The following is a 10,879-nucleotide window of genomic DNA, read 5'->3' as shown; positions in this document are numbered from 1 at the left end:
CAAGAAAATCTGCCAAGGCTTGTCCCTTGATGGCTTTCCGAGGTAGATATTCAATTGTGTGCTCTCCCAACTCTATAGCCCACTTGGCGATTCTGCCTGATGCTTCTGGTTTGGTCAACACTTGCCGAAGTGGCAGATCAGTTAAGACGCATACCTTGTGAGCATAGAAGTATGGCCGCAGTCTCCTTGCTGCATTTACTAATGCCAGAGCAATCTTTTCCAGTGGTTGATACCTGGTTTCTGGACCTCTTAATGCTCGGCTTGTAAAATAGATGGGAAGCTGCTTTAGGCCTTCTTCTCGTACAAGCACCGCGCTGATGGTTTGATCCGATGCCGCTAAGTATAAGAATATTACTTCGGCTTCGGTTGGAGCAGAGAGAATAGGAAGCTCGGCTAGATAACTTTTGAGCTCGTCAAAGGCCTTTTTCTGCTCGGCTCCCCACTCAAACTTTGGTGCCTTTTTCAACACCTTGAAGAACGGCAGTTGCTTTTCGGCTGCTTGGGAAAGGAATCGATTCAGTGCGGCTAGACATCCGGTTAGCCTTTGCACGTCATGTATGGACTTCGGCATTGCCATGTTCTGAACGACTTGAACTTTTGAGGGGTTTGCCTTGAGTCCGTCCTTAGAAACCCAACAACCCAGAAACTTTCCCGAATCTACCAAAAAGGTACACTTTTGGGGATTAAGTTTGAGGTTGGCTTTCTTGAGCACGTTGAGAGTGGACTTGAGGTTGTGCTCGTACTCCGAAGTGCTTTTGCTTTTGACGACTATATCGTCAACATACACTTCGACCTCCTTTCCAATCAGGTGCCGAAAAAGCTTGTCTACCATCCTTTGATAAGTGGCTCCGGCATTCTTTAAACCGAATGGCATCTTTTTATAAGCGAAAATGCCGAAATCAGTAATGAAGGCCGTTTTTGAAGCGTCAATCTCATCCATTAAAACTTGATGGTATCCTTTGTACAGATCAAGAAAACAAAAAATTTCAAAGCCTATCAAAGCTTCTACTTTTTTATCTATGTTCGGAAGGGGATAGCAATCTTTGGGACAGTGCTTATTTAGATCGGTGAAATCTATGCACATCCGCCATCCTCCTTCCTTTTTCTTGATCATGACAGGATTGGCCACCCACGAAGGATACTTCACTTCGAATAACACATCCGCCTTCAATAATTGACGGACTTCGTCATGGATGACTTGACTTCGTTCTGCCGCAAAGAGTCTTTGCTTCTGTTTTATCGGCCGGACTGAAGGATCAATATTTAACCGATGAGTGATTACCTCGGGGGGCACTCCGGTCATGTCCAACGGAGACCATGCAAAGACGTCTTTATACTCCTTGAGGAGCTGGATGGTTTTTTCCCGAAGTAGGGGCGTTCCCGCGAAGCCGATCTTAACCGTTCTGGATGGATCGTCTTCGTACAGCTGAACTGTCATCGAGTTCGGCTCCGGTATGACTTCGGTCATCGCCTCTGACTCCGGCTGCTGTGATTGCTATGCTTGGTGGTGCCGATCTGACTGCTCGGCACTTCTAAGCGCAATTTGCAGACATTCCTTTGCTCTCTTTTGGTCACCTCGGATGACCGCTATCCCTCCTTTAGTAGGGATCTTGATGGTGAGGTGATAGGTGGAGCAAACGGCCCGAACTGTGTTGAGCCAGTCTCTTCCCAGGATGACGTTGTACGGGGACCGAGCTTTCACCACGAAAAACTCAATCATCGTACTGGAGCTAGTAGGCGCTTTCCCCACCGTGATCGGAAGGCTGATAATACCTTCAGGGCGGGTGTCCTCCTGGGTGAAGCTCTTCAGGGGAAGCGGAGCCGGACTGAGCCGAGCTGGGTCCACTTCTAGTTTGTCGAAGCACTCTTTAAAAAGAATGCTAACCGACGCTCCTGTATCCACAAACACCCTGTGGATCAGTTTGTTTGCCACTCCGGCTTGGATGACAATGGCGTCTTGGTGAGGAGAGATGGCCGGGACGGGATCAGCAGCCGAGAACGTAATCACTTCGTCCTGCTTCAGCCTTTTATGCGTTGGCTCCTCTCGATTGGAGCCTCTGCGTTCTGACTTTAGGGACGACTTGGTCTTCCCGGCAGGGAGCGCGTCAATAGTCTGGATTACTCCATCATATTGCGGCTCGTCATCGTCTTCGGGATCCGGCTGCCTTTTCGGATCCTGAGGAGCGCAGTTCGCACCACTCTGCTTTTTATTCTTCTTTGGCTGCTTGCTTCGGTATTTTTTCAATGTCCCTGCCTTCACAAGAACATCGATACCTGCAGCCAAGTTTCTGCACTCCTCAGTATCGTGACCGTGGTCTTGATGGTAGGAGCAGTAGCTATCCTGTGGTCGGCGCGCGGCTGATTTCGTCATCCGCTTTGGCTTTTCGAATAGGTCAGAGTGCAGTTCGAAAATTTCCGCTCTCGGCTTGTTCAGCGGTACGAACTGAGCGGGCGGCTTCTCGGGATTGAGACGAGGTCCCAATCTGTCTTGCACCGGAGCCCTTTGAATTCTTTCAAATGGAGTCCGGCGAGGATGCCCCTGATCGCTATGATCGGGCTTCCTTCTGTCTCCTCGGGTCGATGAGCTGTCTAACGACCGTTTGCGACGGTCTGCCTCATCGGCCCGGGAGTACTGGTCCGCAATGTCCCACATTTCCTGAGCTGTCTGCGGACCGCACTCAACGAGCTTCCTGTAGAGAGCTCCGGGCAGGATTCCATTTTGGAATGCCGAGATGACAAGCAGATCGTTGAGATCGTCTACTTGCAGGCATTCCTTGTGGAATCTTGTCATAAAGTCGCTGATTTTTTCGTCGCGACCTTGACGAATGGAAAGCAGCTGAGCCGAAGTGATTCGGGCTTCCGCTTTCTGAAAGAACCTCCTGTGGAAGGCATCCATTAGATCTCGGTAAGATCTGATGCTGCCCTGGGGGAGGCTATCGAACCACCTTCTCGCGTTCCCGATGAGCAGCTCGGGAAACAGCTTGCACATGTGGACCTCGTTGAGACCCTGGTTCGCCATGTTATATTGATAGCGCCCCAAGAAATCGTGAGGGTCCACGAGCCCGTCGTAAGTCATCGACGGAGTTCGGTAGTTCTGTGGTAGGGGAGTTCGGGTGATGTCGTCCGAGAACGGAGTCTTCAGTGCTCCGTACACGGCGAATCCGATATCTCGTCGGTATGGAGGAGATTGAGTTCTCCTGTGATTCCGGTACCGAGGAGGAACTGGAACATGTGGGGGACGGGGATTCTTTCTCCTGGGAGATGCGACACTACTGCGGTAGTGACTTTCTTGTGCGGAGGGAGAAGGAGAATCCGCCGTTTTCGTCTCCGGCTGCTTTTGGCTTTTTCGCAGGAAGGTTAAGAATTCCTCCTGCTTCGCCGCCAAAAACTGCTTGACAGCCTCATTCAAATCGGGCTGCTGGGAAGACTCAGTGGGACGATTTTTGGAGCGGCTTGTTTCTTCGCCATGAGAACTGGTGGTGGATTTATCCCTAGGCTGTTTTCCAGACCTATGGGATGGATTGGCTTCCTCCTGGTTCTCACGGGCAGGAATACGGGTACTCTGCGATCTGGTATGCATTTTTTGAGTGGAAAAAATGGATCAAAAATTCGCTTTATCACAAATTTTGTTCTCTGCTTCCCACAGACGGCGCCAGTGATGGATCCGCGAATTTCTGATGTTAATAAATGCCGGTAGAGAATAAAGACTACGACACAAAGAATTTACGTGGTTCGATTTACTGAAGTAAATCTACGTCCACGGGAAGAAAGGGAGGGCAAGATTGTATTGCTTGATCTGGGATTACAGCTTACAACACAGACTTGCTATATGCTATTTTATCTCTAGAGAGCTTAACCCTTTTCTATCTGATCTAAGTTCTATTTATACATTGAACTAAGGTCGTGGTTTGCAGCCCCACTAACAAGATCGTGGGTGAGCAATAACTGCTCAATAACTGCTTCGTACCACTAAATAGATCGTGGGTATAGCGGAGGTCGTGGAGGCCTTTCATGAGTCCACTAACTCCTAGTTCGGTCGAATGCTGAGACCGAACTGCTGGACTTTACCGATCAGCTCTTGCCGATCTGAGAGGAGAGCTTGACTGGTCGGCTTTTACCGAGCTGTAGGCTGAGTCCGAACTCTTTGGTCGTGCCGAACTCTTTGGTGCCGAACAGATACTCTTTCTTGGGCTCTGGGCTGATGGGCCGTCACTGTTATTGGGCTTGCCATTAGGGTTTAGTTCGTACCCCATCATGAAGTTTCAGACATGTAGACCAATTGGAACCCCTTGTTATTATTACAAAAATCTAACATGCTTTTTATGGGGGCTGATCTAATTAAAACAACAATTTTCTTAGCCACAAATCTAACATACTTTCAGTTGAACCATTTTTCACTTTCTGAATTATGCTTCCATACTTGAAAGAGTAATCACCTTTTATTAATGGAAAATGGATTTCATGACTATCAATATATATGTCATCTCTTTAGAAAGAGAAAATGTTCATATTTCTCTTTCAATCATTTTTTTTCTATATCTTCTTCACCATTCAAATTTGGATTAAAACTCATTTTAGGTGGGTTTATACCTAAAAAGGAAAATAAAAGACATTCGTTACGTATGATTTGACTTGCTAGGCTCCAATGATATAGACTCTTGTAAATTAACTTTTTACACAATTTTTTTAAAATATTTTCCTATATAATATATTTCCTCTGTCCACACAAAAAATGTTTCACTTTGTCCCTTTGATACGTCCGCGATTTAAAATTTCATTTACTTTTTCTCATAATAAATGGACCACGCACTCCACAAAATCATCACACCTAAGAATATCAATCGAGTCAGTCCATTGTGTCGAGTCAAATGAAGCATTTAACAGTGGATAGATAGGAAGAGCAATAAAATCAGGAGAAGCAAGTTTAAACAGTAGGAATTTCAAACATAACTATGCGTGCGTTTATTGGGATGAATGTGGTGGTGGCAAGGAAGCAAGGAAGTGGTTGAGACATTTGTTGTAGAAAAAGGGCCTTTCAAGATGAACTAAGTGACCTCCTTTCTTGATGCTTTCATACGTTGCGTTATCTCCTACCACCCTGCATTATTTTGACTATGATTGCTATATGATTTATAGTACTAATTAATTAAAAGCAAATTGCCTAATCAACTAGTCAATTTTTGGTCAAACTCACAACTTTAAAAAATATACGATTATATCATTTCTCAATTGTTCCAATTTTTCCCAAAGACGGATTTTTTTGGTTACGGGACAGATGAGAAAATTGAAAAAAAAGGGAGTATAATACAATCAGCTATTTTTAAAAGTTGCGGGATTGATCTGAAATTGACCGAACTTTGGTGGGTTTTCCGACTATTTGATCTATAAGAAGGGAACTAATTGGCTTACTCTTTCATGTGTTGAGCAAGTTCTTGCTTGAATATCTGATCCTCCTCACCCCACAACAAATGTATTTTCTACGAGAAATCAACACAAGAAATTTATAGCATGTTGAGTAGCTAATCAATTGATATCACAATAGATATACCCGAGAGAGTTTGGGGATTTTTGCATCTTTATCAAGAACTATGAGAGCCTCGAGCAGCTCGGCCTTTTCCTTTGTATTTACAAACATCACCTATCCATTGCACCAGATAATTAATTTAAGTTAGAATCATATAATTTGGGAAATTAGTAAACATAGCATTAGTAAGACTACAATGAGACCAAAGAATCGTCGTCATCACACTTTAACATAAGTGAACCAATTTAAAAAGGAAATAATGTGAACAACACATGTTCATATTAATATTTTCTATTGATTCATCCAAAAAATCAATCTAAATCGGAAAAATATAATTGCACAAATATATCTAAAACCTAAACCGTGGGTCAGAGTTGTATCGCTTTCCAAATAATATAATTTCCTCCGTCCACATAATTAAACTAGTCTTATTTTTATTTTTTTTAGCTTGCCTACAAAAATTAGTCTCATTTATATTTATGAAAACTTTTTCAACCTTTTCTCTCTCTTATTTTATCCATTTTCTCTTTCGGTCACCTGCTTTATCTATGACACATTAGCTCGTGTCATGTAGAAATGAGACTGTTTTTATTGATATAGGAAGTATATAACCTATTTGTAGTTGTTATCAGTATGCCCATCACATGATGCAAATTGCCGGAAAAATCACCAAGTTTTGTCAATTTCTCATCAACACGCAACTTTAAAAAAATAGCCATCATTTAGAAATTTCTCGCAATATTCCATAATCTCAAATTTTGGGAAATTATGCAAGTGACAATAAAAAATATTATGCGGACAAACATTCAACTATTTAAATGATGTCATTTAATGCATATAGACTACATCGAAATTTTTCGCAATGAGAAAATTGAGAAAAATATCAATTTATGATATAATCGACCTTTTTAAAAAATTGCAAGATGACTAGAAATTGACAAAGCTCGTTTTCTCGGCAATTTGCAGTTAATTACAATAGAAAATCTCTTGTGTGTGAATCAAATACCTCAAGAAAGTCTTTGTAGAGACGATTGGGAAAGGAGAGCTTCTTATGCATGCTGATTCTCAAAAGAGCCTTACACCCCTCAACAGATTCCGGCAGCAGCATCTCCGACAACGACGAAAACCCGAGCCTACGAAGCACATCTCCGCTAACCGATTCACTCAGCTCCGCCACTGACCCACTAACCACCACGACCTCCACCAGCTCCGGCTGCATCTCCGCCATCTTGAACGCCACAATGCCGCCGTAGCTGAATCCCACCACCGTGCACCTCTCCACTCCCAGCTTCCTCAGCCCCTTCGCGAGGCACTCCGCATGGAGCGCCGGCGACCGCTCCGGCCTGGTGGTGGAGGAGCCGCCGAAGAAGAGGAGGTCGGGCACGTAGACCGCGTACTTCTTCCTCAGAGATAAAACCTGGAACAGCCACGTTATGATGCCGCTGCCCGCGAAGCCATGGACGAGTACAACAGCTCGTTTAACGCGAGCGCTGGTTTTGTCGTTGCGCGTTCTGTTTTTTGGTGTGGCCCAAATGTTCATGACGGTGCCCGGCTCGATTTCGACGGCGTGAGGGGATATTCCGGCCATCTTCACGAGGCAGTGTAACAGCGGCATTATGGCGGCGACGAGGTTCACCATTTCTTGTGAATGGAGAGAGATCTAGAGTGACAGAGAGAGACTACTCTGACAAATTTACAATCACTTATGCTGGCTGCTATTTTAAGTATGATAAACATGATAAGTTTAAGAATTGCAGAATCATTAATGAGCTATTGATGGAGTATGGTTGGGGGCAGATTGTCAGTGCATATTTTCATTTAATCTATTGGCCATTTTATATCTCGATGATGCAGGTTACATAATTCCGGTATCTCATGAAAAAATATCATCAGATGTCTTCGGACGAAATCGTAATTCCATTTGAAGTAGTCCGTTGGTAAACGTCTACCTACGGACCATGACACGATTCCTGCGCACCAAAACCAACGCTGGATTTACCGACAGATTTGTGCGTTAGGATATAGACCATATTTTTCGGTAAAACGACCATTAATTCAGCCCATCTCACTGATGCCCCCACGAACCTGGCAAGTTCATGGGGGGTCACCGAGATGGGGATGCTGATGATGATGGATACTTCTACCCGGTCAACAAGATCGGCCAGAGCAACAAGATTACGGGGGATACGACAGATGTCCATCTACAGTTCCGACTAGACATACAAGTATCAAGTTCTACTTAACTCGACTAAAGATCGTTTGAATGTAAACATAGCCAGTACTTCCCCAACTGCTACTTATAGCCCGACTCTGATTACTACTTCCACAACCACTACTTTCATGCAACACAGAACAAGCCCACCAGAAGGTCCAGAATAGAAAAAAAAAACGCAGAAGACGAGCATCTAGCTCAGCCCTTTTATTAGGCATCGGATCTATAAGAGACGAGCAGTTTACAAGAAAACAGCTTCAAACTAAGTGTTTATTATCAATTTACACTTGTTGAACATAATCAGACTAAGTTAATGTGAAACGACAAAGTACCAATATTACCGAGACATAATGGTGTGGTGGTGAAGTTCAGCTGTCCGCCACCTTCCTGCTGAGCATTGGCACGTCAATATATCTCATGATGAAACTCGAGAGCGACCAGATGCAGATGACGCCAAGGAACTGTAAGATGTTAAGAAGTGTGCTCAACGAGCTATTTATGGCCAGGTTGTGGGGCGTCATCTCCGCGCCCTTCACTGTGAAGGAGAGAGCCGTCACCAGCTGTGCTGCCCGATTCAGTTGGTGCAACCGATAAACCTTCATAGTGAAAGGAAAAGAACTTGTGCTATCACAATTCACATATATTAATTTAAGAATTTGTATTCGGAGAATTCGAGTTTCATATGATTTACTTGGAAGATGACGGGAATGGAAGGCCATGATGGCGAGCTGATGTATCTTGCATACTGCTCAAACGCGAACTGAACAATGATTCCAACAAGGTACGGAGCCAGAGTCGCAGAAGCTGCAGGGCCGGTCCAGGGCCAGACGAAACCCATAGTCACTGTCGGGATCACAAGACTAAGAACCAATACAGCAACAGAAGAGATGCGGTCTCCAAAACGAGGAACAAGAATTAGGCTCGTTTCAGCATAGGTTGGTTCCTTAGGTCTCCTCAGACGGTCGAGCAAGACAAGGAAGACAGCAGTTCCGCAGTAGAATATGGCTTCCGTAAAGAATAATATTAGAAAGTCTGCAAACCAAAACATAAAAAATATTATAAATCACTCTGAACAAAAAAATAGTACTATGAAATAACTTTGTGTAGAAGCTATAAGAAGAGTTAGTACTGAATAGATACGACAAAAAACTCCACCACCGTGTGACGATTCAATCTTCCATAGATAAGTAAATCACATTTGCACGTAAAACGAACACATAACTAGTCTTGCAATATTTGAGCTGAGAATCAAGAAGTGTCATATCGAAATTAGCTCGTATTATGTATTTCATTCCAAAAATCTTCAAACAAAATCCATGGTCTTATTATAGCCCCTCTCTACTGAACTGCATTTAAGTTTAAAACCGACTCAATTCAAGTAATTTGAAGAAAATTTAAGGAAGACAGAAAAGTATAACAACAAACAAGCATAAGGAATTGTCCAGATAAAATAAATTTTTACCTACCGGTTAATAAGGAATCCTCAAATATCGAAGAGATTATTCTGCGTAGGTAAAGCGAAGGAAAGACAAAAGATGCAACAAGGACAGTGGGACCAACAAGCCACAAAATGCTCTTTTGATCTTTCACGGGACCAGGAACAATAACTTCTTCATCTCTTCTCTGCTGAACGCTTCCATGAAAAGAAATAAATCCCGGTTTCCCCACAGCTCTTTCAGTATGATCATAGGAAGTATTTAAAGAGCCATTGTCTTCACAAGGAGCGCCCTGTCCTTCCAGCTCGAAACCATCTCCTTCCAGCTCAAAACCATCTCCTTCAAGCTCACTGAATGATTCTTGATCTTCGGAGATGGCAAGGAGATTATACCTCTTCGACAAGGTTTGTTTTAGCATTAGCTTTCCACGCTGGCACGACTGAACAACTTGCAAATCAAACGTATACCCTCAGACATCAATGTTAACCGAAAGTAACCAATTCAGTACTTCAACGAGTGAGCTCAACTACTATACCACAACGAGTGGAAAGCTAATAACCATTTCGAAAATCCAATTAATGCATCGATGCAGAAACTCCTACGATGATTGCAAGTTATGTAATTAAGTGTACGAAAGCTACCTTTACAATTGCTCAAAATTTGTACATCGAAATGCTGTCTTCCCAAAAGGCCTTTCCTCCACCTTAGCTGGAACCAACACAGTTCAATCAGAATAAGCAGTTTGATACAAAACAGCAAGGAAAAACAATGTCTTTTCCAACAACTAAATAACTAATTGAGCTGGGATATAACCAGAAATTAGGTGTACTAATACAAGAATGCTTCATATAAATTAGCTCCACTCTAAATTCATATGAATTCCAAAGTCAATTTCGATAGATTTAACTTGCCAAGTCAAATTAACACATCCTAATGCATAACAGTCCTCAAAAAAAATAAACAAAAATGAAAAATCAATCTCACAAATTAAACAGAATGCAATAATAACTGAATAAATTGCATACGTTGAGCTGCTTTCCGTCTCTTTGAAAAGGGGAAGAAAGATGCGGAGACAGACATGAGAATGAGGAATTGATTTTGAACGACATTTCTATTTCTCAATAAACAAGAAAATAATGGTGTTTGCCGCCGCTGCCTCACACCCTTGTAAGCTGAAAAAGACACGATATTTTTACAAATTAGAGAAAGCCCATTTCATTCTGAGATGAATTACGGGTACCCAGTTGAGAGTGGCAGCAGAAATCGTTAGATTTGGGAGAATTTGAGAGAGGATTTTTTTCTTTGGGGAAGCTGAAAAACGACTGCTTTGTTCTTTTCTGAGATTCTTTTCTTGGTAGCTCTTTCGTCGTATTAATGATGGGAGGCAAATTGGGAGAGAAGGAAAAAACACGTTGAAAATTAGAATTAATACTATAATTTTGAACTGATCGAATTGATAGTTTCTCTCATTTTTCTGTGTAGTAACTAAACTTATTTCAGGATGAAGTGTGTTTCAAATTATAACCTTCCAATATATTGGAAATTTAAATCATATTATTCAGTATGTCAAGAATTCAAATCATATTCCATAGATCAGAATGTCAAATTATCGAGTGGATAGGAAACATTATGAATCGAACTTAATGTTATTATTGTTACATTTTAATCTATTTTTCACTTAATAACCAATATGAAAAGGTCTAAATA

General features: G+C 42.5%; 2 protein-coding genes across 3 annotated transcripts; both read right to left on the bottom strand.

The window, feature by feature from the left end:
* Positions 1 to 4,869: 4,869 nt before the first annotated feature.
* On the bottom strand, positions 4,870 to 7,412 carry LOC121786521 (putative aminoacrylate hydrolase RutD). Its single transcript, XM_042185156.1, has 4 exons — positions 6,531 to 7,412; positions 5,549 to 5,638; positions 5,410 to 5,477; positions 4,870 to 5,098 (listed from the first exon to the last, which is right to left on the bottom strand). Exons 1-4 carry the CDS (start codon positions 7,161 to 7,163, stop codon positions 4,963 to 4,965), a joined length of 927 nt encoding a protein of 308 aa, XP_042041090.1. The 5' UTR covers positions 7,164 to 7,412; the 3' UTR covers positions 4,870 to 4,962.
* Positions 7,413 to 7,911: 499 nt separating this feature from the next.
* LOC121787912 lies at positions 7,912 to 10,640 on the bottom strand. Of its 2 annotated transcripts, none has more exons than XM_042186756.1 (5): positions 10,198 to 10,640; positions 9,814 to 9,880; positions 9,203 to 9,619; positions 8,428 to 8,768; positions 7,912 to 8,332 (listed from the first exon to the last, which is right to left on the bottom strand). In XM_042186756.1, the coding sequence occupies exons 1-5, from the start codon at positions 10,279 to 10,281 to the stop codon at positions 8,105 to 8,107; spliced, it is 1,137 nt and encodes a 378-aa protein (XP_042042690.1). In that variant the 5' UTR covers positions 10,282 to 10,640; the 3' UTR covers positions 7,912 to 8,104. The 2 variants fall into 2 exon arrangements, with proteins under 2 accessions (XP_042042690.1, XP_042042691.1); XM_042186757.1 differs by having other exon boundaries at positions 9,203 to 9,611; positions 10,198 to 10,238.
* Between the last annotated feature and the right edge of the window lie 239 nt (positions 10,641 to 10,879).

This window comes from Salvia splendens, chromosome 22 (genome assembly GCF_004379255.2).
Source record: "Salvia splendens isolate huo1 chromosome 22, SspV2, whole genome shotgun sequence".
In the NCBI taxonomy this organism is placed as follows: domain Eukaryota; kingdom Viridiplantae; phylum Streptophyta; class Magnoliopsida; order Lamiales; family Lamiaceae; genus Salvia; species Salvia splendens.
The sequence above is the reverse complement of the archived record's forward strand: the minus strand, read 5'-3'. Positions and strand labels throughout refer to the sequence as shown.